Genomic DNA, 27,124 nt, shown 5'->3' with positions numbered 1-27,124 from the left:
TCATCACGATTAGCATAGATCAGAACAAATGAGACGAAAATATTCAAAATTTAAATTATCTTTACTTGCACATGCAGGTGTCAGAAATTCATTTATCTAGAAAGCCAAGACTGGCATTAACTACAACCATTCCTTTAGGTAGACAACAGATAACAATGGTGTTTTCCTCGGTGCGAGGAAGTCTTGCTAAAAAAAAACTAAGTTGGCAGCAGTAGAACGTACCAAACTGACATTCGCTGAAAGTGCGGAATTCTGTCGTCTGCTCACGGCACAAACGTCAGACTGACCCGAAAATTATGGGGGCGGGGGGTTCTAGCCCTTTTGACCTCAATTGCAAAATAAATAAATAAATTTAGAAAAAAAGCGATGAAGAATTGACAACAGGGCTCGAGCACTATTCGTTGGATTTTCGCGATGTCCCATGATTGGTAGTTCTTTCTGGAGGTGTGTTCATAAATAAGGGGTTGAAAAAATACAAACAAATAAAAAAACGAAATGAACAAAAATCTAGATGGATGACATATGGTGGGTGGGAGGAGAACATCTAAGACATAATTATCGTATTGATGGCCGGTAACAACACTTTTGAAAACGTCACGCCACTGGCAAGTAAAGAAGCAGCCTGGAGGGACATTGAACCACTCTCCATGACATAGACCCCCTCCTTTTTTTTTCTTTTTTACATATTTAAGCAACTAATGGAAATTATCGCACTTTTGTGCCTACCCTGTTAGGAACTCTACGCTTCGCCACTGGCCATACAGTACTCTAGTAGGAACCATTTTACACTGAAAATACAAATTATGTAAAAGGAAGCCAACTGAAAACAAACACAACACAACATATTTGGTGCAATAAATGTGGTTTAAGCATTGTGTTGGTGAAATTCTATAGTTCTTCATTGCAGTTTTTATTGGTTTTCTGATTAATTTTGAATGACAATTGCCTTCATTAACATAGTTTACAGAGAATGGAGATGATAGCGTGGGAGATAACATATCAGTGATGTGCTATTATCTCCACCCTAGATGTGTTAACCCACGATAATGCAAGCAGTTCTCCTTCGAAATTAATCAGAAACCAATAAAACATGGAAACACAGAAATTTACCTACACAAAACAAAACAATGAGAGAAGCATTAACTGTGTACTGATTTTTCCTTCTTTTTCCAGTTTGTGATTGATCCAAAGAGCTTTGAGAAAGAAATCAAGCTACAACTGCCAATAATGCTGGCTACGTATCCACTTCGAGGCAATGATGGAACGCTACGAAGAAAGCAAGGAACACATTATCCCTCAACACTACCAATTTTCAGACCCTGGTTAGATGAGAAGACGTTTGAATAGAAACCACTAATTTTAAGTGAAAAAGAGGGAAAACCTTAAAAAAACTGAATGCAAACTGTTAGAATTACACTGAATTTGAGGAACAATGTCAGAAGTGTAATGCAGTGTAATTTGAATAAGAAATGGTGATTGCTATTTAATTTTTGAAAGCAAATTATGAGCAATCTTACAGTGCGACTGAGTTGTGCAGTTATGGGAAATACTAAGTTATGGACAAACTATTGACATCTAACTTGGCTAACGCTGAATATGACTAAGCTTATCTTAAAATATAATTTGCTTTTATTTCTGAGCTTCCAGTGAATTTTGTTATATAAATATAAAAGCAAGTTACACACTAATACATTGACAAGCTTAATATTTATCCATCATCTAGTGTAAAATTATTAATAAATGCATTGATTAATTACAGCCAGAATTCTCTGCTGTGGGGTTCTATGAAATTGTGACATGCACAAGTTTTGAAAACTGTTTTGCTTTATGATTTGTGTGTCTGAAAGATCCATATGGTAGATCAAAATTGTTACAAGTCATGGAACATTAAGTTCCCAACAATATGGAGTGTCTAAATGCTTGGATTTGAACCAAATTTTTGTATTCATGTTGAGAATGTTTAAGTATTCATGTTATGAATTAGGACATTTGCTGCTTATGTATGACAAGTGAAATAATCAACTATCAACTCTCTCCCCCATGAAAAAAAGTTATGTATTCTACACCTGATAATTAATGAAGAATAAATACAAATATCGACAGGTTGCATTATCTTGAAAGGAGATGGTCAATATATTTGTATAAAAGAAATACTATCATTATTTTTATCTGACACATTAAGGAATTTAAAATTAGTGTACTGTGGCTTCCTGATGGTATAGTGGTAATGCTATGGCCTTATAATCAAGGGGTGCTGGGTTAAATACCCAGTGAAGATCTATAGTGGTCCAGATCCCACTTTAAACTGTAGGTCCAGTCCTGATTAGCCTCTCTGTGTAAAAGCTAATTTAGGAAAAAAGAAACTTCAAACAACGATTATCATTTCCATTTGAAGGAACATAGTTTATAAAAATTATAAAAGTTGCATAAGAAAACATAGTTTAAAAAAATTATAAAAGTTGCATAAGGAATACAGAAAACCCAGTAAATCATTAAACATGCATACAAAATATAGCATTTGCATTATGTATTACCAAGCTATATAAAGGATGAACTTGTCCGCAATACATAAGCAGCAATGTCTAGGTATACACGTTTGAACAACTTTATCTACTTCAGGCATTGTCACAGAAATGTTTAAGTGCATTTTTATTTATTTCTATTGTACATTTTTCAGCTAAACTGTATATACATAATCAGAACTGAAGCATTTTTAATTTATCAAAGATAGACTGTCCATTTAATAATGTGTATTTAATTTAAGCTTTTACATAAACCATTGTTGCCTCTCATTATAATAAGTCTGCAAAATATACTGTTCACATTACAACAAGTCTTTTCATTGTTGAACATTCACCTTCACCGTATTTTTTGGACCATAAAATGCACTCTTAATTTGAGATGAAAATTTAGAATAAAAATATATATCACAGAGCAAGTGATTGAAAGAGAAAATAAAGCTTTAACATAAATAAGCCTTGTGCTAACAGTTAAAAAAACACACATGTAAAAGAATTGCACTTATGAAATCATAACCTTTTGAAGATATTACACCATCATGTGACAAGCAGCACATACAACAGAGCAAATTGTTTTTAATCTCTTCTGCTTTGTTGACTTGAGATGTTGTTCTAAATCCACTTTATACATAGAAAGGCTAATCGGGACTGAATCTACAGTTAAAAGTGGGATCCGAACCACTACGTGCCTCCACAGGGTATTGGACCTGGAATGACAATGACATTACCACTACACCATTGGGAAGGCCACCCTTCTGCTATGCATAATGTACACAAAAGTAAATAATGAGTAATGAGTTCATTGTTATGCAAAAACAAATTGCTTCAAGTGTCCAAGACATAAACACCTATTACATTTTCTTTGTCTTTTATTTTTTTAACAAAAGTTCATTTAGGTATAATAAAGTTTAATACGTATATTGACATTTCAATGAATTTCTCAAGAGATCTTATATATTCCACACAGACTTATCAACATCAGAACAATTTTACATTACACAAAATCATGTCATCACATGAACAGTGCATGACATTTGCACAATATAAATTCAATTAGACCTAGTATTTTATATCTTCCATTATTGCATGACCTGAGTGAATTAAAGTTCCTTTTCCACTGTAGATTAACACCTTATCAACCTTTCTCCATTTCTTCTTTTAGTTTTTGAAGCACATCATCCGTCGAAAAGTTGGAACTCGTTACAACAAGAGTCTTTTGTCTTGATCTTGAGCCCTGTTATTAAAAAGAAAAAAGAAATGGATAAAATATGTGTTTTGATTGACTGCTAAAAATTTTCTTATGTGCAAAAGTTTCATACACACCTACAACACTTCTTCTGCAATCACAGGATCCCGGGTTTGATATCCAGTAGAAACACATAGTGGTTCAGATCACACTTTAAACTGCCGGACCCCGTGGCCGAGTGGTTAGCACATCGTGCTGCGACGCCAAGGGTCCCGGGTTCAAATCCCGCCCGGGCTTGGTTGTTTGTGAATGTCCATTCATCATTTCATCACTCATCCCCATCTTCACAAATTAGCCAAGAGGCACAAAACGCGAAGTAAAATAAACTAAATCAATGAATCACAATTTAAACTGTAAGTCCAGTTCCAATTAGCTTTTCTGCACATAAAGTGAACTTAAAAACAACCTCAACCAAAATTCAGACCCTTGCTGTACTGCTACAAACTCATGCACTCCTTTGTCAAAGCTCGTCATGCTCAAACAGTTGACTCCAGCCATACTATTCACAATAGTTTTGAATCACTTAGTAGCCAGCCAGATGGTCGGTGATAATCCCGTAGAGAGTTGTTTGACAAATCGGATATTGTGGAATTTCATCAGAAAGTTGTGAAATCAACAAATGATGTTTGCATGCATTGTTTGGTCAACTTGTTGCATGAATTCATCAGACACAATTGAATGTTGTCCTTGATATTCTCCCCAGGTCATGCACATCTATAAGACCAGCCCTGAAGATAAGAATCAGGGAGGCTTCTCAGCACATCAAAACCAGAGACCTGAGGAATCTAGTCACCGATTGGCTGAGCACTCTCTTTGTTGGAAATAAAAACAAATGAGCATCTCAGGAGTAAAACTTGATAATCCACTCCGTTCAAAATTGAGTTAACATCAGATTCAGTTTCTGCCCAGTCTCCAGTTGCTGTGCAATAGTAGTAAATGAAGTTCATTCGGTAGCCGTTGACAGCAGAAACACATGGCATCATCTGGGTACCCCATAAGCCACAATACAATGGATGAACTTTCACCTGCACTTTTCTCGGTTTCATACTTTTGTGGGTTATCAAGTTTTCCTACCGAGCCACTCAAATAACACAAGTTAAATGAGAAAAAGAAAATGATAGCAAACAACATGTGTCCTTCCTAACATTTATTCATTATCACTGTCAATCATCAAAGATCGTTTGACATAGTGGAAATATTACATTAAGATTTGGCACACACACGCAGGAGATGTACTATGAATTATGGTAACACTATTAAGCCTTGTTTCCATGTTTAATATACACTCAAGATACTGACCAAGGCAAAATTTATTGTAAAATAAGACACTGTAAACATAACATTTCCACCCTCTCACAGGGTTTTCTTCTTTTTTTGTGAATCTTTGTCTGAAGAAGACCCTGTTACAGGGTGGAAACGCTTTGTTTATAGTGTCTTATTTTACAATAAATTTTACCTTGGTCAGCATGTTGAGTGATTTAATACTCTGTATTAAATTTCAGTGCAAAATGCAGGCTAAACCAGGACTCAAACCTGGCATACCGTGCCATTGCTCTACCGACTTGGCTACTGAGCCCTAGCTTCGTCTCATTTTTCACTGTTGCTGTTTTACCTGTTGGAATAGTATGCATCAGGGATGGCTCAGTAGCCAGCTAGTATAACTAGGGCATGGCATGCGAGAGACAGAGGTTTGAGTCCTGGTCATGCCTGCATTTTTTGCTGAAATTTGTACATGGTGGAAATATTGCATTAAAAATATTTATTTAAAATATATTTTATACTGCAGCACTCACCCCCAACCAGGGTGGATAAAAATCATCATTTTTATTTTTAAAAAAAATTGATGATTTTCTTTTATTTAAATCGATTTTTTCTTTATTTTTTAAAGAACACGCTTAAAATTGCTTGTATGCATTTTGATACCATACATATAGATGTCAAATGGCAGACATACTAACTTGTAATTTTGTTTTTGTGGCCGCAGTTGTCGTGGGGAGCATTTGGTGTTTCCGTGATTTTTTTGATTGTTGTTGCTTTTTACTGTGGACCCCTGGCAAGGGGTTATTTCCCACCCTGTATTTGTCTTGTGTAGTATCGGTGGTGTGTATGTATGTGTCTTTTGTTGTAGTTGTGCTGTCTAGTATGTTTGTGTAGTAGTTGTGCTGTCTAGTAGGTTTGTTTTGCGTAGTAGTTGTGCTGTCTAATTTGTTTGTGTTTGTCTTGTGTAGTAGTTGTGGTGTGTTTGTGTTTATATTGTGTTATAGTTGTGAAGTGTTTGTGTGTGTCTTGTGTAGTAGTTGTGCTGTCTAATGTGTTTGTGTTTGTCTTGTGTAGTAGTTCCTCCATTCATATTGGGGGTTAGGCGTAGAGCTGACAACTCTGCACTGTAAAAAGCCATGTCAAGAATCAGCAATATAAGGCCATGGATGTTCCCAAGGTAAAATATTCCGGAGGTAAAATAGTCCCCCGTTCGGATCTCTGGGTGGGGACTACTTTGGGAGGTCCCTGGACTAAGGATAAGATCTACGTTAGGAATAAGAAAAATATTAAATTAGGCACCTGGAATGTTCTGAGCCTTTACCGGCCTGGGGCATTTCAGTGTACAGTTAATGAGATAGTCAAGTATAAATTAGATGTAGTAGCTGTCCAGGAAGTTAGGTGGCCAGGAGAAGGGAATTGTAAAACTAAAAATTATACTTTTTTCTATGGTGGTACTGAAAATCATAATTTTGGAACAGGCTTTTTCATAAATAATAGAATTATCTCGGCTCTTAAAACAATAGAATTTATTAATGATAGGATATCATATGCAGTTTTACAGGGTAGGTGGTGTAAAATTATTTTAATAAACATACATGCACCAACGGAAGATAAAGATGATAATACTAAAGATGATTTTTATACAGAGTTAGAACAAGTCTTTGATAAATTTTCTCAGTATGATATGAAAATTCTGTTAGGTGACTGTAATGCACAGATTGGCAAAGAAGAGACATTTAAACCCACGATTGGTAAAGAAAGTCTTCATGAATTAAGTAATGATAATGGTATAAGATTGATTACTTTTGCAACCTCAAAGAATTTAATTGTGAAAAGTACCACTTTTAAACATAAAGATATCCATAAATATACCTGGTCTTCTCCAGATGGTAAAACTCATAATCAGATAGATCATATTCTCATTGATAAGAGAAGGCATACTAGTATAATTGACGTTCGTACACACAGAGGTGCTGACTGTGCCAGTGACCATTATTTAGTAATTGCTAAATTAAGAGAAAGACTCTCAGTGATAAATCATAAGCAACAAAATCTAAAAGTTCTAAAATTTGATACAGGAAAGTTTACTGATGAAAGAATTAAGAAAGATTACCAAATTAAACTGTCAAATAGATTTGATGTTTTGCAGGATTTAAATGATGATGAAAATATAAATGAAACAGACGTAAATAAGAATTGGGAGCACATACGTAATGCAATAGAATCAGCAGCTAAAGAAAGTATAGGATACCATAAACCGAGAAAAAGTAAGCCATGGTTTGATAATGAATGTCATAATCTAATAGAAATAAGAAATCAGGCTAGACTTAGGTGGTTAAATAACTCTGATGATACAAATCTAAACAATTATAATAGAATAAAGCGAGAAGTTAACCGCACGTTTAGAAGTAAAAAAAGAGATTACTTGAAAAGCAAAATTAACGAAATTGAAACAAACAGCAAAAATAAAAATATCAGAGATTTATATAAAGGTGTAAATGAGTTTAGAAAGGGGTGGCAACCTAAAGTAAACTTGATAAAAGATAAAGACGGTGATTTTCTAGCTGACCCAAGCGATATTCTAAATAGATGGAAGAACTACTTTAATGACCTTTTAAATGTCCATGTAGGAGATAAATCAGAAGTGAATGAAGTACACACAGCAGAACCTTTAGTCCCAGAACCTAACTTGACTGAAGTTAAAGATGCTATTAAAAGGCTAAAGAATAACAAAGCACCTGGCATTGATTTAATACCAGCTGAGTTAATTAAATATGGTGGAAATTCATTAATTTGTCAAATTCATAAATTAATTTGTTTAATATGGAATAAAGAAGAAATCCCTCAACAGTGGAAAGAATCCATAATTGTTCCTGTGTTTAAAAAAGGTGATAAAATGAACTGCAATAATTACCGTGGAATTTCTCTACTCTCAACAACATATAAAATATTATCTAACATTCTTTTAACAAGACTAACCCCATATGCTAATGAAATTATAGGTGATTATCAATGTGGATTTAAACGCAACAGATCAACTACAGATCAAATTTTTCACATCAGACAGACACTTGAAAAAAAGTGGGAATATAATCAAAATGTCCATCAGCTATTCATTGATTTCAAAAAAGCATATGATTCGGTCAAAAGAGATAAATTATATAATATATTAGTAGAGTTTGGAATACCTAAGAAGCTTGTTAGTATGATAAAAATATGCACCAGTGAAACAGAAAGTAAAATTCGTGTGGGTATTAATATGTCTGACAAATTTACAATTCATGATGGGTTAAAACAAGGAGATGCATTATCTCCATTGCTCTTTAATTTTGCCTTAGAATATGCTGTTAGGAAGGTAAACGAAACTAAAGAAGGACTAAAATTAAATGGTGTGACTCAGTTGTTAGCATATGCAGATGATGTAGACTTACTGGGGGATGATGTGAATACAATTAAGAATAATGCTAAAATATTTTTCAAAACTGCTAAAGAGATAGGTTTGGAAGTTAACAAAGAGAAAACTAAATATATGCTTACAGGCCGAAACCAAGTGTTAGGTAATAATCAAAATCTAATTATTGATAACAACTCGTTTGAAACAGTTTCCAAATTCAAATACTTAGGAGTAATATTAACAAATGAAAATTATATTAAAGAGGAAATAAAGAGTAGGCTTAATTCAGGAAATGCATGTTACTTCTCTCTTCATAAACTTTTGTCTTCTCGTTTAATATCTAAGAAACTAAAAGTTAAAATATACAAAACAGTAATTTTGCCTGTAGTATTATATGGGTGTGAAACTTGGTCCCTTACATTGAAAGAGGAACATAAATTGAGAGTATTTGAAAATAAGATCCTTAGGAAAATATTTGGACCTAAAAGGGATGAGGAGACAGGTGAGTGGAGAAGGTTACATAATTTAGAACTACATAATTTGTATTCATGTCCAGACATTATTAGAATAATTAAATCTAGAAGACTTAGGTGGGCAGGCCATGTGGCACGAATGGGAGAGGAAAGAGGAGTTTTCAGGATTCTTGTTGGGAAACATGATGGTAAGAGACCAGTAGGAAGGCCAAGACGAAGATGGAGGGACAACGTCGAGATGGACCTAAGGGAAATCGGTAGGGATGGAAAAGAGTATATAGATCTTGCTCAAGATAGGGACAGATGGAAGGCCTGTGTTGCTGCAGTCATGAACTTTCGGGTTTAAGAAGGCTAGAGAGTTAGTTTTTTTTAGTTAGTTTATATATTTTATTTAGAAATTGCAACATTATATAGATCAAAATGAAGAATATCCATGTGTGTCATGTGCTATTGCATGCAGCTACATCAAATGAATTAGTTCCTTCAATTACAAGAAAAGGGCATTCATGTTCACGTCTGTAGATGTCCCAATAGCAACAATAGGTTGCAGTATACCAGGCACGGACATCATACAATTGCACAGTGATCAAAGTTTTTTGGAAATTGCAGTTTTGTTTGGTAGTTCAGTATCAAAGCAATAACATGGAATGCAAAAGAGCTCTACTTGTGGCACAATTTTCACAGAACTTTTTGATAAGTTACAATGGCAATTACTGTATGTTGAAAAATCATGAAATGTGGAACCCTGCATCCAATAATCAACGAGAAAAACAATTAATCATTTCATGTGACTTCTGTCATTATTTTTTTTTGAAACAGTAAATAACCCAGGGTTCCCATTTATTTTGGCAAATTCAATTCCCTCACTCTTCCATGTTTTCCAGGTATTTTAAAATACATTTCCAGACTTTCTGTGCTTTCTCAAAATAAATTAATAAAATAAACTTTAAAAAATATAAAAGGTGTCTCAGAAATATTTTAGTTTGTAAAACTATTAAAATAAATACTTAATTTTTTTGAATAAAGATAAATTTATTACCAAAAGAAAGCTTCAATATTAAATTTTTATTTGTGGAAACGAGTATTGGACAAATAGTGACCGTTCATGTTATCACATTCAATTATTCTTGAAATAAAGTTTTCGATCACTTGCCGAAGCATTGCACGAGGAATAGCATTGATTTCACTAACAGGCTCTTGATGACCTCGGACATTCTGGCGGTTTACTCGCCATAGTGCTTCCAGTGTTTTCAAACTTTCTCACCCAATATTTAATTAAATTTGAGCTTGGAACATCTCTCATTCCTGACAGGTTATAATGATGCCAGTATGATGCACAACAACATAAGAATAATTATTTTTATAAAATGCACGGACACAAAAAGCACGTTGCTGTCCCGTAAAGCGCTCCATGGCAACTAAATCTTAACAATGTTGCCAAGCGTTTGTGATCTATCTCATTTCTCCGTAATGTGCGAATTTCCCCAGAGGGCGGATTCAAAAACAAAAATATTTCTGAGACACCCCTTACTTTATATATAATATCTTCCATCAATAAGCTAATTCAAGAAGCGAAATTTACTTTCATTCCCAAATTCTGACAACTTTTAGCAACTTTTTTCAGATTTTTGGATGTATTTTCAAAATTCCCTGACTCTGTTACTATATCGTTATGTACAACTGATAACTACTTGATACCTTATCAAACTGAACATCACTTTTCCTGAGGCCAAGAACAGATGCCATGTATTTTCAAAATTTCCTGACTCTGTTACTATATCGTTATGTACAACTGATAACTACTTGATACCTTATCAAACTGAACATCACTTTTCCTGAGGCCAAGAACAGATGCCATGTATTTTACTAGTTCTGTGTTGGCTTCTCCATCTACTGGAGGTGCACTGATTTGAACTCCTACTCCTTCAGAAGATATATCTGGAAAGAAAGAAACAGAACCACTTGTTAATACTTTTTAAATATTTTTCTTATTTTGTAAGAGTATCTATGCAAACATTCAATAACGTGTAAAACATGCTTCTATCAATGCTAATGTTACCTGCTTATTAATCATGAAGAATACTTTCATTAAGAAACCTTATTTGAGGACCACAGACATGAAACTTTCTAGAGAAATTATCCTACCTAATGCCCAACATAAATGGATGCAACAAGACAAAATTTAAGAGCAAATGTTTCCTCACATATACAGTAACAAACAACTGTGGGTTGTAATGATCCCATTGAGTCTGACAACTTCGTCTGTCTAGATAAAGCAGCATACTTTAGAGTTAAAGATGGTGCCATTTTATGTCAACAATGGTGTACAATCTACTATTTCACAGAGTATATGATAAACATATATCCATTACATTACCTGCTCACATTGCAATGTATTTTGCTTTTCTGACATTTTTGGCTAATAGCAACACAGAGCAGTGGCGTCTCCTGACCCTGAACTTAAGGTGTTGGCAAAGAAGTAATGTTAACCCCTCCCCCTCTCATTTCTGTGAACCAATCTTACAAATTTTCTCCGTACCTTTTTGGTGCAAATTTATAAATATTTAGAAAAACATTAAATTACATAAATTATTTTAAATGAAGTAAATACTTCATTTAAAATATTAATATATTTGAAGGGTAAGGAGAAGCTATTTAAATGAGAAAATTAATGTTCAATACTTCGCCATACAATTATTTTTTCAAGCATGAGTTTGCAATCAGAGGGGTTGGTGGAACGGTGACGTCCACATTCAGGATGTCTTTGAAAAGTGTCTCGATTCAGGATGTGTTTATCACAGATTTGATGTCTCAGTGGACATAAGAATGACCCGTTCATTGAAAAATCGCTAAAATGCACATGCACATTCCCGGTTCTTCCCCTTCCCCTTCATTTATCCTTCCAAAAAGTAAATTCTGAAAAATCAACTGTTCATTACTTACAGTCACTTGAATTCCAGCTCTATTCTTCTTTCTTTAGAGAGAAATGCACTGATCACCACCTCATAAAATTTGGATTTATCCCCTTCTCGCAGCTTAGAAAGTAATTCTTTCTCGATGGAGATAAAGACTTAAATTCGTCATCCGGTTCTGAGTTTGAGTAGATCGGCAGAATGTGTGGATCCTCTTCAGTGACGAGAACGATCTCTCGACAGATGACGTCGTGGAAGGAATTGTTGCGATCAACACTGATAATTTATATATTTCCGTAAACCCACCCACTAGATTCGTGTCCAGTAGATAATTTACAATCTTAATTGGTGTTTTCTCTGATCCTTCAGTGGAAGCATACCAAACAAAGTTCATTCTGCTGTTTAGTTAAATTAAACAGACTGCCATAAATTTCCTGCAATTTATGTACGAGATGGTGAGGAAAGTTTTCTCTTTTATTCAAGTAGCCCCGTTTTGTGGGATTTAGTAAATCAAAATATTGCAATTTTTCAAATGATACGAATCTAATTGTTATCTGGTTGCTCATATTAGCAATGATTTCAAATTAAAGCCTCCGGCAGGGGTCTTTCTATGATTCGTTGTTCAGTTGCCTCCTTTTCATTTCAACAACCTCTTCCTCTTCTACTGCACCAGTTATAGAATTCCATAGTTATAGTTATAGAATTCCATAGTGTTTCGAAATTCTCACTTTCCTTTTTCAGCTGTTGTTGAAATTCAGTTATTTTATTACTGCAATACAAACATGAGCGTCCGGAAGAGGGGGCAAGGGGGGGCCATGGCCCCCCCCTGGTAAATGAATGTGTAACTAAAAATTATATAATTCACACATAATTTCATTTCGATCACAGTAATTTATGTTAATTATTATAAATTCGTTGAAGAAACATGATAATTTCAGACTGAAACAGTGTTTTTTGAGGGGGCATCACTATTTTGGAGGAAAATATATGTCCTTTGCCCCCCCTGGAAATAATACCTTGCTTGCCCCTCCCTGGAAAAAATCCTGCGGACGTCCATGAATACAAAATATCAACATTTTTAGACTGCAATATACTGAATAATACGTCTGAAAAGGCAAGCAAGTTGGATAAAGCCTTTTTTAAATATATATTTTCGAAATTCTTCAGGAAGCTAGAAAATCCTCTTGAAGTCATCACAGTCAAATGATCGAAGTCTCCACTTTCACTAACACGTTCAAAAAACATAAGCAGTGCTTCTCTGTTCTCATTGACTTTCCACACTAGCCTAGAGGTAAAAGCCCATCTGGTAGGAGCTAATGTCGGGAGCTTTCTGGAAATGAAAGCAGAAAGTTTGTGTAACCTCTTTGGAGAATGAGAGAAAAACGTAGACAGTGATTTAAGACCACAAAAGAACACCTTAAGCTCTTTCTTACATTCTAACGATTGTTGCATCAGCAAGTTCATGACATGAACATAACAATGCGAAAAAAAAAAAGCTTTCGATACTTTTCCAAAACTTTACTTTGAAAGCCATTCAAATGACCACTCATTACAGAAGATCCATCGTATGTCTGGGCAATTAATTTATTCACACACTTATATTTATCCATTATTTCAGTCACGTGACTAAAAAGAGCTCCTGCAGTTTTATCGGCGCTCATGTCATGAAATCCAAGAAATCTTTCAATGACTTTTTTCTGTGAGGCCGAAAAAAAACGTAACACTGTTGACACGTGAGATTTATTGCTAATGTCTGATGTTTCATCGACCCTCATAGCCACAAAGTCTGTGTTTTGAATTTCATTGTAGATTTCATCACTCAGAACATCCGAAATTGAATTTATTAAATCATTTTGAATGCCTACCGAAGTACCACGAAAAACTAGAATTTAATAAATGTTCTTTTAATGAGGGATCAAACTCGGCACTTGCAATTAGGAATTCCATGTAATTGCCCATATTTAGAGATATTGCATTTTCCTCATTGCGTCGGAATGGCAGTTCTTGCTTTGCTAAATAGCAGACGGCGTTAATCAACCTCTTAAATATTTCCCTGCTCTTTTTTACTTTTTCACTGTGTAGTTCTATTTCAGCTTTTCGTTGAGTATCCAAAAGAACGTCAATTTTAGTAGGGGTGGCAACAAAACTACTAAATTTAAAGAAACTATAAAGATGCAATTCAGTCTCACCTGTGTTTTTTCACTGCAGTATTGAGATGATTCAAATTCGCATAGTACCCTTGATAATTCCCAACACCTTTTTTAGTCGAGAATAATAAACATGTCCAACAGTAAAATTTATTCACCACATCACACCCGCAAAGCCAGTCTGAAATTTCATAAGAGTTCTTTATGAAAATGTCTCTCAAAACCTTTTCCAGCACCACTTTTTCCTTGAACACATGTTGACATCGTGAGATTCAGACATGGTTGACCATTGTCAATCACTTATTTCTTCTCTGAATACGAAAGCGAAGAAAATGAATTATTTAAATACTTTTGCACAACACTATGACTATTCTCCATCTTAAAATAATCACATCACTTCTCACCACACGTTTAAAAAATAATGCACAACAATCACAACCAAAACAACGCGGAACGCGGGGTGAATGAAAGCCAAATCGTTGGGAACAAATACAACGCCTTGAGAAGGTAACCATGCTGGTGGGTGGCAGGGTGCGCATGCGCGGTCATCCTATGTATTTCCTCTCCAACGTCCTGGCCTAATCTGTGGTCCTGGCAGTCCGGGACCGATCTGCCTGCCTGACAACCACTGCGTGCTGCGCCACGTTCGAAAACTACCGGGTGCTCGAAACTGACAATTGAAGAAAAATGCTCAAAATTGTAATTTATAAAAGTACATATACTTTCTTCTTTATTTCATTTTCCTTTGGCCGTTGACACACAACTTACACACCCAGAGAAATCGCCACTGACACAGAGGATGAGTAGGTGAAATTGACGAAGGGACATTCATAAAGAGCCATGCCCAGACAGATTCAAACCAAGGAGCTTGGGTGGCAAGATTGAAAACCAATCATTTAACATGTTTGGCCAAAGGTTTTTACCTAATTCTACCCCATCCTGTATATTGTATACACGTTCACTTATGTACAGAGGCTACTTAGGGCACATAAACCCATTAAAACACAACATTCTGTGCATCATTGTATGATGATAAAAATATGTGCAAGTATTTAATAAAACTGAAATATTGTGTTCAAGAGTTTCCCTAGAAATATTTCGCAGGATAGGTTTTGGCTCAATCCTCTGCAAATTTTAACACAAACAAAAATTAATCTTCTCTTCAAATTCTGCTTACAATGTAAACCTTCACTATTATGGACATATAAATTTGTCAAGAACTAACAATAAATCATAAATTAATGAAAAGAGTAAATGGTGATTTACCCCCTCCTGTGATTTTTTAAATTACGGGATAGCTCCACTTTCTGACATTTATAGCAATAAAACTTCACTGAACATAGAGAGAGATTTGATTTAATTTCCTTCACTTCACTTTTCTGCCCCCTTTGGTCAATCGCAAATATGGGAATGAATGGTGACAAGAAGAAATTACATTCACAAACTCATATGGCCAGCTCATAATACATGCTCCACAGAGGATCATACTGGGTGTGGGTGGGTCCAGATGCTAGATTGATTGAGTTGGTGTTTTAAGTCCACTCTATGCACAGTAAGGCTAATTAGGACTGGACCTACAGTTTAAAGTGGGAACCGAGCCACTATGTATTGAACCTGGGACACCTTGATTACAAGGCGACGACGCTACCACTGTGCCATCGGGGAGACCCTCCAGATGCTAGAGCTGCGCAAAATGCAGTCCAGGATGATATTTGGGCCACCCATTTACACCCAAACACAGACAGAGAAGATGGGGAGGGGGGGAGGGGGGAGAGAGAGAGAGAGAGAGAGAGAGAGACACACAGAGACAGACTTAAGACTATTCTTACCTTGGAATCTGATAACCCGTACTAAATGAAACCTAAGAGTTATATAAGCAGTGGCTGACAGGTAAGAAGATTCACTTTTTTCCTAGTTGTCACTGTCACCTAAAGCCCATTCAGTGAAAGAATAAACTTCAAAATTATATTTTTGTCTTTTCCATCGAAAGCCAGGGAGGGTCACATGTACCGCTGAACCAATCGGCTTGTTCCAGTTGCTGTGGTGAGCGGAAATTCTCGTGGTATTCTGCATTGCCAAATTTCTCGTTATGAGTTGTTTTCGAAACAGGTGGCACAATCAACAAGGTCAAGTATGGTGAAGCCTAATGGTTGCCACCATGTAGCAAGCAAATGGGTCTCCGATTCCCTGCCTCTCCCTGAAATGCAAGTGAAGGGTACATGCTGACAGCAAAAGGTGTTGTGTACCACTGGACAAAAATCAGGTGTGACCAACATTGCTTTACCACCTTGAAACTCCCACAAGTGGAAGCGAAAAGTCAGGGTTTCCTAAAGTTTATCTTTCATTGGTCGGACTTTAGTGTGAAGACGACAGCAAGGAGGAGATTGTCCTTTACTCCTATCTTAATTGAATATTTATTTTAAGTTCTGGCTATCACAGGACATAGAACACTATTCCCTTAAGAGGGAAACACTTTAAAACAATATTTTGTCCCTCTTAAACGAAATAAGTAATTATAAGCACAATAGAATATACATACAATGACTACAGCCCTCTGAAACATACTTCTGTACTGAAAACTTATGAATACATTTGCATGAACAAAATAGGCATTTAGGGCAAATTTCAGGTTCTAGTAATTAGCTGCTGGAAATAGAATGTAACAACTCGATTACGATTGAAAAATTATTATTACTATTTGTGGCAGCAGCTTAACATTTTTACCTTGTAATCAAGAGAGTTCTATATCTGGTGTCCTAGTTATTCAGATTCCATGTGAAATTGAAGGTCAAATCTCGTAGTTTGTACACATGAGACTAGATGACATCATCTCAAACTTCAGTAAGAATCTTACTTTTTGCCAGAACATGAGATAGGTCCCTCGTTTGTTTACACAATAGATTGTATTTTAAATGTTATGTCTGTTTCAACATATAATGAATAAACTTGTGCAAAAAAGATGAATGCTATGGAGACTTTACTTTAAATAAAATATTCATGTATCCACACTATGACTTTAGAGGATAGATCATTCATTCAATTTAATCTGTGGCACGGCTCAATTCAGAGCAGGGACCAGCCATGTGGCTTTTCACTGGGTGAAACGTGGTCAGCGAGTTGGGCCCCAATGCCACTGTTATCTGGCTTTAAATACAAGTCTACAAGTAGTTCCCCCAATTGTCCCCACAATGATAGAGCTCCTCCCAGGGAGGAAACCTGAGATTAAATGCACCAAAGGCAGGAGCACTAACCATTAGGCTAAGTAGGAGCTCTTAGATAAAACACACTAGATGAACAGATAAAGAGGGAAGGAATTTGGTAGAAAAACACACCTGAGATTCCATTATGCTTAGCCCCTGGTTTTGCTTGAATTTTAATTGTTATGGATCCATTCTTATCAATATTTACTGGAGAATCTGCTACTTTAACCCCTTCATCCAATTCCTGAAACAATAAAACAATGAGCAAAGCCAAGGTAAAAATTATTGTACACGAAGAGTGCTCTGGGACACACATCATACTATCTAGTCCTTGACAGAAAAATTCTTCCTTTTAGAGGTATTTCTAGGCACATTCAAACTTTAATTTTGTTATAGACAGGGACGAGATGAAGTGGAGAATCAACTTCTTTTAGGTTCTATTCCAATCTTGTCATTATAGTCAATATACATATTACATGTTTTCTTACTGTGATAGATGTAACTCTGTAACGTGTAGCAGTTCCACGTTACAAATGTGTATATAAACTTAATATTTTTCTTTGTTTGGTACTTAAAATGTTTGTGTGTTAATGGTTAATTACCAAGAAAAGTGGAACACACCTCGTATATAGACTATACATCCTGATGTTAAATATAAGTTCAAAGAGTTTGTTTCTTTCTGCCAGCAAGCTGAGCTGAAATTTCATTATCGGTGACAACAATGCGAGAAAGCAATCGCTATTGTGTAGAAGCCAGGCAGACTCAACTTTATGTAAACGTTGAAACCGGGAAAAAAAACGAAAGATTAGGCTGTCTTCCCCACGCTATACCTGTCGTGTCCCTTGGCGGACAATAATTTAACTAATATCATATTAATCCCTGATTCTTTTACTGCAAGACGGTGTAATCAGAATTTAGTTATGTTAAGGTAAACGAAAGTTATGCCCGCGCAAGACAAAACCTGTATTTAAAAAAAAAAATTGCTTAACATTTTAATGTTGTAAACTTTCTTTCTTTTCTTTGTTGTCTTTTCGCGTGGCCGTTGCAGGGAGAGAGGGGAGTTGGAAGAAGCCATACTCTCTAGTCAAATTAAATGCTGAGTGTAACAATTAAAATTATATTGCATATTTAATATTCACAAAAGGTTAAAAATAGTAATTTCTGCATGTAGCTAATTATGTTCCTCATTGATATTTTATTAATATGTATTTTATTGAAATGTAAAATTGATGTTAAGATAAAAGTTGGTAAATCCTTCACGGCACCGAGAAATGCTATATAAGCAGCGAAGCTCGGTGGCCCGTGGCTTTTTTTTGTATTCGAACTCCAAATAAATACGGAACTCGTATTACCGTCTTTTCTTTCCACACTCGTACTTCTGCGCTTACTTCCACGTCGCTATTAGGAATTAGTTTATTCTGGATTATCGTTAGGACAATTACTTAGCTCTTCTGGTCAGAAGGCTTATGTTCTCTCGGTTCTATGCTCCTGGTCAGGAGATATAATTGAGAGGGCTGTGATTGTCTTAAGATATACCGGAATTCGGGATCGGTCGATAGACTGTTGGTAGTCAACGTTTGTGACCCTGGTCAGGGTACACTTTTTCTTATTCTGTGGTCACGGATTAATTTTCGGTTCTCTGGTAAAAAAGGTAAAGGTAAAGTGTTCCCCTGTGCATAGCACCATGCCATGAAGGCGTATAGGGGGTGTGGGGGTAACGCCCCACACTTTCTTGATCCGGTCGTGAGTGGGGGTGATGTGATCAGCATCACGCCCCTGACCGCCTTTACCCCCCAGGGTTTCCCCCAGGTACCCATGTTATTCGACGCTGGGTGGGCGCCGGGGCCGCTTCCACCGTTAGAAAAGTTCCCGGATTTGAACCGGCCGGGGATCGAAGCCGGGACCAGAGGCTGAAAAGAGAAAAGGAAGTTGGATACTTAACTGGATATCGACAGAACCTAGTGGGAAGAAGGATTGTCGATTGCTTATAGCATCTTGGTCAAGATCTATAAGTAGATTGAGAACCTTTGACCTAGAATTACGAGGGACCTTACATCGAGGATTGAAGCAGCCGGATTAACCCGAACCTTGAGCCGAGGAGACTCAAGCCCGGAAGAGATACTGAGCGTGAAGCCGAGGCTCAATAGACCCATCGAACCAAGTACGATCCAGGGCGGACCGTTACAACTCCTCCTATCTTAAAAGTATATTTACTCAATTCCATACTTCTGATGATTCTGTTTTATAACTATATGTTAAACTAAATAGGCTATCTCCTAAATTTTATTACCACAAGGATTTAAAAATCACAATTACCGAATACATAGCATACACTACAAAATAAGGTCAATGATAACATTGCAATACTATATTTTATTAAAGACGACACGAACAGAAAAATATGCAAGTGAAACAAGCTTCCATGGGAATACTAATAAAGTGAACTTTTCTGTTAAAAACTATCAAAATGATATGCGCTTTTCTTCTAAAAAAAATGAACAATGCATTGTATGGAGAAAATTAGTGGACTCTGATCTAGAACAAGAGACAAAAGATCTGAAGAAATCCTCCCTCTCCCTACATATAGTTATAAAACAAAAACATGATGCCCTGCCTTTGAGTTTTGGTTGGACTACTATGATTGGCCCTCAGAAGGGAATGTTTGCATCAAAAATTCACTGTGATTGGCACCCTTACAAAGGTATGTTTCCTACATATTACATAGGTGCATAAATCAGATAATATGCTTGAATTGTCCCCTCACTCTTACACTACGGGAGGAGTGTAATGAAGTCATGCATACTGTAGCAATCCTTGGTTCTTTTACACTAATAAACATATTTATTTATTTACAACTTTGTTTACATGGCAAAGTTCAGGCATTAATGCCTTCTCTTCCACTTAACCAATAACTATAGTGTTAAATTTTTCTCTACAATTAATTGTATTCAATTAAAAAATGAAAAATATAAATGAAAAATAAAGTGACAATAGAAAAATAAGTAATAAAAGTAAAATTAAAATAAAATAAAAGTAATACAGTTTGCATGCGAGGAGTCAAAAACTGGATTAACCATTAATCACAGTAGATCATTTTTTACTAACACAATGAAAAATATATCTGAAGAGAAAATTAAAAATTAAAATTAAATGCAGTACAGTTTCTATATGAACACACAAACACTCACACACAACCTATAGAGAAGGCAAATTTCGTTAGCTAAAGGTATTATTCATTGTTTTCTGGGAATTCATTCTAGGTCCAACCTGTTTAACATGTGTAATTTTAATTTTCTTTTGAATACTACAATTGAGGAAGAGGCTTGGATTTCGGGGAGCAGGCTTTTGCAGTGTCCTGCAGAAGAAAGAATTGGCGTAAAAGATAGATCTGTGGAGAGGAATGGATAGCAGAGATTTATCACGTGATCTGGTGTTGCGGGAGTGAAAGTACGAAAGATAATGAAACCGCCTGGAAAGGTATTTAGGATTTTTTATTTCTAGAGCTTTGTACAGTAGGACAAGGTTGTGGTAAATCCGTTTATCACCTAATTTCACCCACTCAACCTTCGCATCATATGGCGTCAAATGTTCCGAATATTTTATATCAAATACGAAGTGAATGCAGACATTCTGGATTCTCTACAGCGTTTAGCTTGCTCGTGATTAATGTCCGAATAATTATACTTAAATGGCACACATGAAACAAATTATTATTATTATTATTAAAAATGCTTTAAACTTCAGTATTTGGTCTGAAGAATGCAAACTCCACAGAAATGTTACTTTTGTGAATCTGTGGAATTTACGTTCTTCACTATTTCTAAGAACAAATACCTAATAATACAGAGCGAAACAGGTATGCTGTATGCTTTAGCGAAAGTATTGGAAACAAACATTCATCTCTCTCCAGAAAGTTTCAGGTCAAATTTCGATAAAATTCCAGGTTTCACATAGTTTCAGATATGAAACCATATCAATGACAAAGAAATGTAAGTAAATATATTCATCCACTAGTAATTAATGTTGTGGAATTTACGTCACACGTAAATCCAAGTGCATGATATGTATCAGTGTGAAAGTGAACTAAAACTGACTGACACCACTCACCTGTTTCTTATCTTTCTTAGATTTACTGGAAGATTTGCTCTTGTTTTTGGACATGACAAGACTTAATGACTGGACCAATCTTCTGTAATGCAGCAAATTTTGATTCATGAAATGTCAATATTTATGCAAACACCATAATCTGAAATAAAAATATATTTATTATTACCAATTCACAGTTTTGAAAAAATCACATACAAGTTTCAAGACTTTTTAGTAGCATGTAACATTTCAATGGGAACCCTTCCAAATTGAAATACACTAACAGTAATTTGTCTTCCAACATAAGCTGCAAATATGCTTAAAAAAATTGCATCTGATGTGCCAAAATTGGATAACTAAATCAGACTCTGAAAATCTGATTTGGTCTTCATCGGCTGTATTTATCTAATAATAATGTAATACATATGATTATTTAAAAGAAATACACTTTTGTTAACTACCAAAAAAACCTTCAAGTGCATGCATCTGAATTAAATATCTCAAATTTTTATTGTGTCAGGTTCAATATCAGGTTTATTAAAATATACCAGTTAATAGTAGGCCAACTTCTATTAACCCCTTGGGACCAGAAAAGCCAATTCTTATAATTTCGCAAATGTAACAGTTAATGAGCAAAATAGTCTCGGATGCTATTTTTATGGGAGAAAAAAAAATATGCTTAGTTTTTAACAGGTTATGGGCCCAGGCCAGGCAACTTATGAAGTCTGCTGCAATGTACTTTGGAGTTTCTTTCATCTTGAAAACTTTTATTGTAATTTTGTGATGTACTCATGACTGATCACATGATAATGCATGCAGTGCTTGTGAAGCTTTGAATCGAAATTTGTGCTGTGCAATTTTTCTTATACATAAATTACGGTCACAAGAATATTCAAACAAATCGATACTACAACCTTAGTGACAATGAAGTTCGACCAGTCACAAATATAGGAGTGCGTTGTGAAAGAAGGAGAACACATGCATATGCTGAACATATTTTATTCAGCAGGCTACATGGAACAAAGGAAAACATAAATTTCCGCTGCAACGCAGCAATGTATGGTGTCCACACAAAATAAAACATTTTCGTCCATCTACACGTGACATTGAAGTTCGACCACTGTTAGAGGGGATCCTGTTTACCATGGTGTGACGCCGCCCTGTCGGCGAATAACTGTGGCAATGCGTCGGGGCATGCTGCGGACGAGTCGTTCAAGGTATTCCACATCGATGCGGTGCCATTCCTCCTGCAGGCAGGCGATAAGAGCAGCCACTGTCGTGGGTCCCCTCTGTTGCACACGTCGCTTAAGAACACGCCACACATTCTCAATGGGCGAGAGGTCGGGACTCGATGGTGGCCATGGCAGAGTTCGCACGTGATGGCGAGTCAACCATTCTCTTGTCAGCCCCGTTGTATGAGGCCTGGCATTGTCGTGTTGAAAGATGAGATGCCGCCTGTGGAACAGGTGCCTTCGCACTGTGGGAAGATGCCGCTCCAGTATGCGTGTATAGGCGTGTGCATTCTCAATGCCCTCACGGACGTGTAGTGGGCCAACCCCAGATGCCGTCATGCATCCCCATACCATCACTGACGCAGGTTTCTGTACCCGACGTGCATAACATTTTGCTTCATTCTGTTCCTCCTTCCGACAAATTACTGTTTTCCATATTTTCCCGTACACAACATTGAAAATGGATTCGTCCGTCCACAAAACCCTGTTCCACTGCCGAAATGTCCATCCCCGGTACATTCGTGCCCACCGTAGTTGATTGCCTTTGTTCAACATGGAAAGGAAGGGTTTACGTTTCGCCTTGTACACTCGGTAACCGCATCGCTGTAGGTAACGGCGAATGGTTCTGGTTGACACTTCAATGTGAAAGCGTTCTCGAGTCCACAGTCGTAATTCGGCCACAGAAACATGATTGTTGGTCTGGATATAGTGCCTAAATATCCGGTCACGCACGCTCAGCAGGCGTTTTCGACCGGGGGCCTTACCTGGCTCTGTAGTACCCGTATTTTGGTGGTGTTTGATGATGCAGTGGACGGTTGACTTGGGTAAGTTCAGTTGGCGCCCTATTTCCCATTCACTGAGTCCATCCCGTTCCAACTCCACCACTCTTCTCCTCACGGTGTTGTCAATAGGTTTGCCCCTGGCCATGGTGATGATGCACTGCGGTTGCTCGGTGCACAGCACGCGCTTATATATGGCGGACTCCCTTATCGTGTCCGTGACATCATGCTTCCGTCGAATGTGCCACTATCTGGAATTTTCCGTATGGGTCTGGTGCCTGGTCGAAGTTCAATGTCACGCGTATAGTTCCCCGTTTTCGTTCTTTACGTGACCTTGGGTGCAACATGCTGGGATCACGATTCTTGCCTGCTCACACACCTCCTCTTACACACATGCGTCACTTCTGCGGGTCACCCATTCCACCGCCTATGCCTCTCTGCATTTAATCACGTATTCCTTTCTGGTCGAACTTCATTGCCACCAAGGTTGTACATACACTCAAAGAACAATGACTACTCCAATTGTGATACATAGTGGTGGACAGCCGAACATCGAGAAACTGGAAGGTGTTAAGAATTATGCCACGTGGAAGTTCTTAATGAAATTAACTCTGATCGATTGTGGTTTATGGGATTGTATCGAAAGTACTACTCCAGTGGATCCAGTTCGAGACCAGAAAGCGTATGCCAAGATTTGTTTGTGCATGCATTCTACTTGTTACCCACATGTTAGAAATGCTAAAAGTGTGAAGGGAGCATGGGATAATTTAAAGGCAGCTTACGAAAACCAAGGTATAAGTAGGCACTTAGCAATTAAAAGAAGACTGGCCGGAGAGCGTTATGAAGACTTTCCTTCACTGGACTTGTACCTGGGTGAAATCATATTATTGCAACGAGAGTTAGCAGACGTGGGATGCAGTATCGATGATGAAGAAATCGCCAAAAATATGTTGATTAGATTGCCTGAAGAGTTTAATCCTTAGTAATGGATATTGAAGGAACTCAGATGAAACTTACAAGCGAGTTAGTGAAGTCACAGCTCATGCAGGGTGATTTTTGACGAAATGAAAGTGTTTCCAAGGATTCTGCATATTTAGCTTCAGATAAGAAGAAGGGTCCATTTGTGCCTATTTGCCATCATTGCAAGAAGGAGGGCCACATAAAGCCAAGATGTCCTCAACTACAGAAGTCTAAGAAGCAGATGAAGAAACCTACAGTTACGAAGCAAGGACCAAGTTCTTCGCAACACAATAGTTTATTGTTATTGACTACCCACAGTGCTTTTGCCAGTGAAGTGTTTAATAATGATAACTGTTTACTAGATTCAGGGTGTACTTCACACATGAGTAAACATAAATATTGGTTTGTTAAACCTCCGTTGGTATATGAGTGAGCACGGTGCTCACCCTGGGATATAATTGTAAGTTTTTCAGGTCCAGATAATGATATCACTTTCTGATCTTGAGTAGCTGTATTTTGTAATATCTATGCCCAGATGATGCCAGCTATAGGTCATGGCATTGTTCTCTGTCTGCGCAGACAAGTCTACATGCAGACATTCTACTCTCAGACTTTTGTTTGCTATTGGTGTGGAATACAATATGGACATAGAGCATATTGATATAAGTAATGCGTTCCTGAATGGTGATTTAAATGAGACAATTTATATGGAACAACCGCAAGATTATCAGGTTGATAATAAAGTATGTCTACTTAAAAAGAGTTTGTATGTTCTAAAACAAGCAAGCCGAGCTTGGAATCAGAAAATACATGATGTGTTAATCAAAATGAAATACAATCAATCAAAATGTGAACCTTGTGTGTATACAAAATGTAAAAAGGGTAAAAAGATGATATGTTGATGATATTTTTGTATTTTGTGAAGATGCATGTGAAAGAAAAATGTTGATCAATGTCCAGAAAGAAAATTTTGATGTTAAACAATTTGGACCAGTAAGACATTGTCTAAGAATGGAGGTTGACAGGGATATTATCTCAGAAGAAGTATACTAAACAGTTACTTATGCGTTTTGGTATGAATAATTGTAAAACTGTTTTAACTCCCATGGAGCAAAATGTAAAGTTAGAAAAAGCAGAAATAATGAATTTCTAACGAAAATAATGTCCATTTCTTACATTAACGAATACTTACTGTTGTTCCTTATTTCCCACAAACCATCCACGGGTAGCCCCAAAAACTATTTACGTTAGCCCAAAAATTCACGATAGCCCCACGAACCATCACGGGGATCAGGTATACCTACTAGGTTAGGTTAGGCCTGTTAGGTTAGGTTCCATTAGCACTCCTTTCGTTCAATTTAGCATATACGGACAACATCGGCTTGTAGCAGCAGCAATAGCACGTATTGTGCTCTCGTGCAGAAAGCTAATGGCGGCAGCAGCAATAGTGCGTCGGAAATAGATTTTCGTAGAAAACCACATGCATTCGCATTAAAATGGATCAAAACTACATTCCTGAACATCAACAAAGCTACAGAAAATTATTTGCGTAAGTACTTTCTCCTGTAAATTTGAAGAAATCCGTCTCCGGTATAGTAAAGTGTTACCGCAGGTGACTCCGGCCAATTTCTAACATGCCTTTAACAGGGAGTCTATAGAGAAAGCCGGGGAGCCAGAGCGGAGCGGAGGCGGCGCCATGTTAGCGGTTGGGGGCGGTAGGTCAATTACCCCAGGGGCGGAGCCCGTAATCGGTGGGAAATTTGGACTCAAAAATTTCAAACGAAAATAAGTTTTGTTTAAATTTCCCACCGATTCCGGGACGAAAAACGTGAATACACCTTAAAGAATGGGTTAGAATGTACAATATAGAGAAAGTCTCCAATTTCGTTAATTTTCGGTATACTAACTAATTTTGGCCTCCTAATCACTAATCTGTTGTAAAAAACCGGGGGTCACGTCTGGAAATTGTACATTTTGATGAATAAATTGTTCGTTAGCACCAAAAACCATCCACGGGTAGCCCCACAAACCATTGACGTTAGCCCCAAAAACCATCCACGGGTAGCCCCACAAACCATTGACGTTAGCCCCAAAAACCATCCACGGGTAGCCCCACGAACCATTCACACGAGGTTAGGTTAGGCCTGTTAGGTTAGGTTCCATTAGCACTCATTTCACCTACATTCATCGAATAAATAGGGATCGTACTAAAATTGAACATCATAAATCATTTTTTTGTAAAACAACGGCGTGGTTGGACACAATGACAGGATATTACATTTTTGTTCGTAATACTATGCATATACACCTATATATATAAAAAATTCAGTCGGCTTTTTTTCAAATTTTCAGACGTGATCCCCGGTTTCTTTCAACAGATTCGTGATTAGGAGGCCAAAATTAGTTAGTATACCGAAAATTAACAAAATTGGAGACTTTCTCTATATTGTAAATTCGCTCCAAAGAATGTTCTGCAAAGCAGATAGGTAAGTACAAATGTCAAAAATTGACAAAACGAAGAAGTTATACGTGTCCGGGGAATATCAGATTTTTACCTAGAAATATTTACCCGGGTAGACAACAATAAATGAAACACGCCAAGTGCAAGGCAAATTCTGATACTTGATATAATTAACTCTTATTGAACGAGAAATATTCTACCATACCATGGTATTGATCTAGGTAGATCATGTTCACATGCCACAGGTTTTCTAGGTCATTTTCTGAAAATATTATAACTACACCTTTTAATGTCAACTTGTTGACAAATGAACTGTTGTTTTGTTTCAGGCTGCCGGCTGATTCTGTATTTTTCCTTCTCTCTTCTGTAAACACATTTAATGCATTCTAGAGCGCCCATTAAGTCGGAAACCGGTTAATCTTTCCGTTACTTAGAATCAACTTGAGCACAAGTGA

At 36.8% G+C, this 27,124-nt stretch overlaps 2 protein-coding genes across 4 annotated transcripts in view; one reads left to right on the top strand and one right to left on the bottom strand.

Annotated features, from left to right (window-relative positions):
- The window catches only part of Vdup1 (arrestin family protein Vdup1), a 108,500-nt gene extending 106,861 nt beyond the window's left edge, over positions 1 to 1,639 (top strand). For both annotated transcript variants that reach the window (XM_083130843.1, XM_083130844.1), the window contains one exon: positions 1,174 to 1,639. In XM_083130843.1, the coding sequence (XP_082986969.1) occupies positions 1,174 to 1,347 (174 nt within the window). In that variant the 3' untranslated portion in view covers positions 1,348 to 1,639. The remainder of the gene's footprint in view (positions 1 to 1,173) is intronic.
- LOC145994690 (UPF0235 protein C15orf40 homolog) lies at positions 1,174 to 27,087 on the bottom strand. Of its 2 annotated transcripts, none has more exons than XM_083130845.1 (5): positions 26,875 to 27,087; positions 21,259 to 21,397; positions 17,284 to 17,395; positions 10,703 to 10,830; positions 1,174 to 3,753 (listed from the first exon to the last, which is right to left on the bottom strand). In XM_083130845.1, the coding sequence occupies exons 2-5, from the start codon at positions 21,364 to 21,366 to the stop codon at positions 3,655 to 3,657; spliced, it is 447 nt and encodes a 148-aa protein (XP_082986971.1). In that variant the 5' UTR covers positions 21,367 to 21,397; positions 26,875 to 27,087; the 3' UTR covers positions 1,174 to 3,654. The 2 variants fall into 2 exon arrangements, with proteins under 2 accessions (XP_082986971.1, XP_082986972.1); XM_083130846.1 differs by having other exon boundaries at positions 26,953 to 27,087.
- Positions 27,088 to 27,124: the final 37 nt, after the last annotated feature.

Source organism: Lepisma saccharinum, chromosome 11 (genome assembly GCF_977018435.1).
Source record: "Lepisma saccharinum chromosome 11, izLepSacc3.1, whole genome shotgun sequence".
NCBI classification, from domain to species: Eukaryota; Metazoa; Arthropoda; class Insecta; order Zygentoma; family Lepismatidae; genus Lepisma; species Lepisma saccharinum.
Note: the sequence above shows the minus strand (reverse complement) of the source record. Positions and strands in the feature narration are given on the sequence as shown.

Excerpts from the sequence above, each read along its gene's own strand:
- LOC145994690 (XM_083130845.1), bottom strand. The coding sequence starts at position 21,366 with ATGAATCAAAATTTGCTGCATTACAGAAGATTGGTCCAGTCATTAAGT. Across the intron at positions 17,396-21,258 it reads CTAAGAAAGATAAGAAACAG|GAATTGGATGAAGGGGTTAA; the intron begins GTGAGTGGTGTC and ends TTATTGTTTCAG. Across the intron at positions 10,831-17,283 it reads TAAGCATAATGGAATCTCAG|ATATATCTTCTGAAGGAGTA; the intron begins GTGTGTTTTTCT and ends CTTTCTTTCCAG.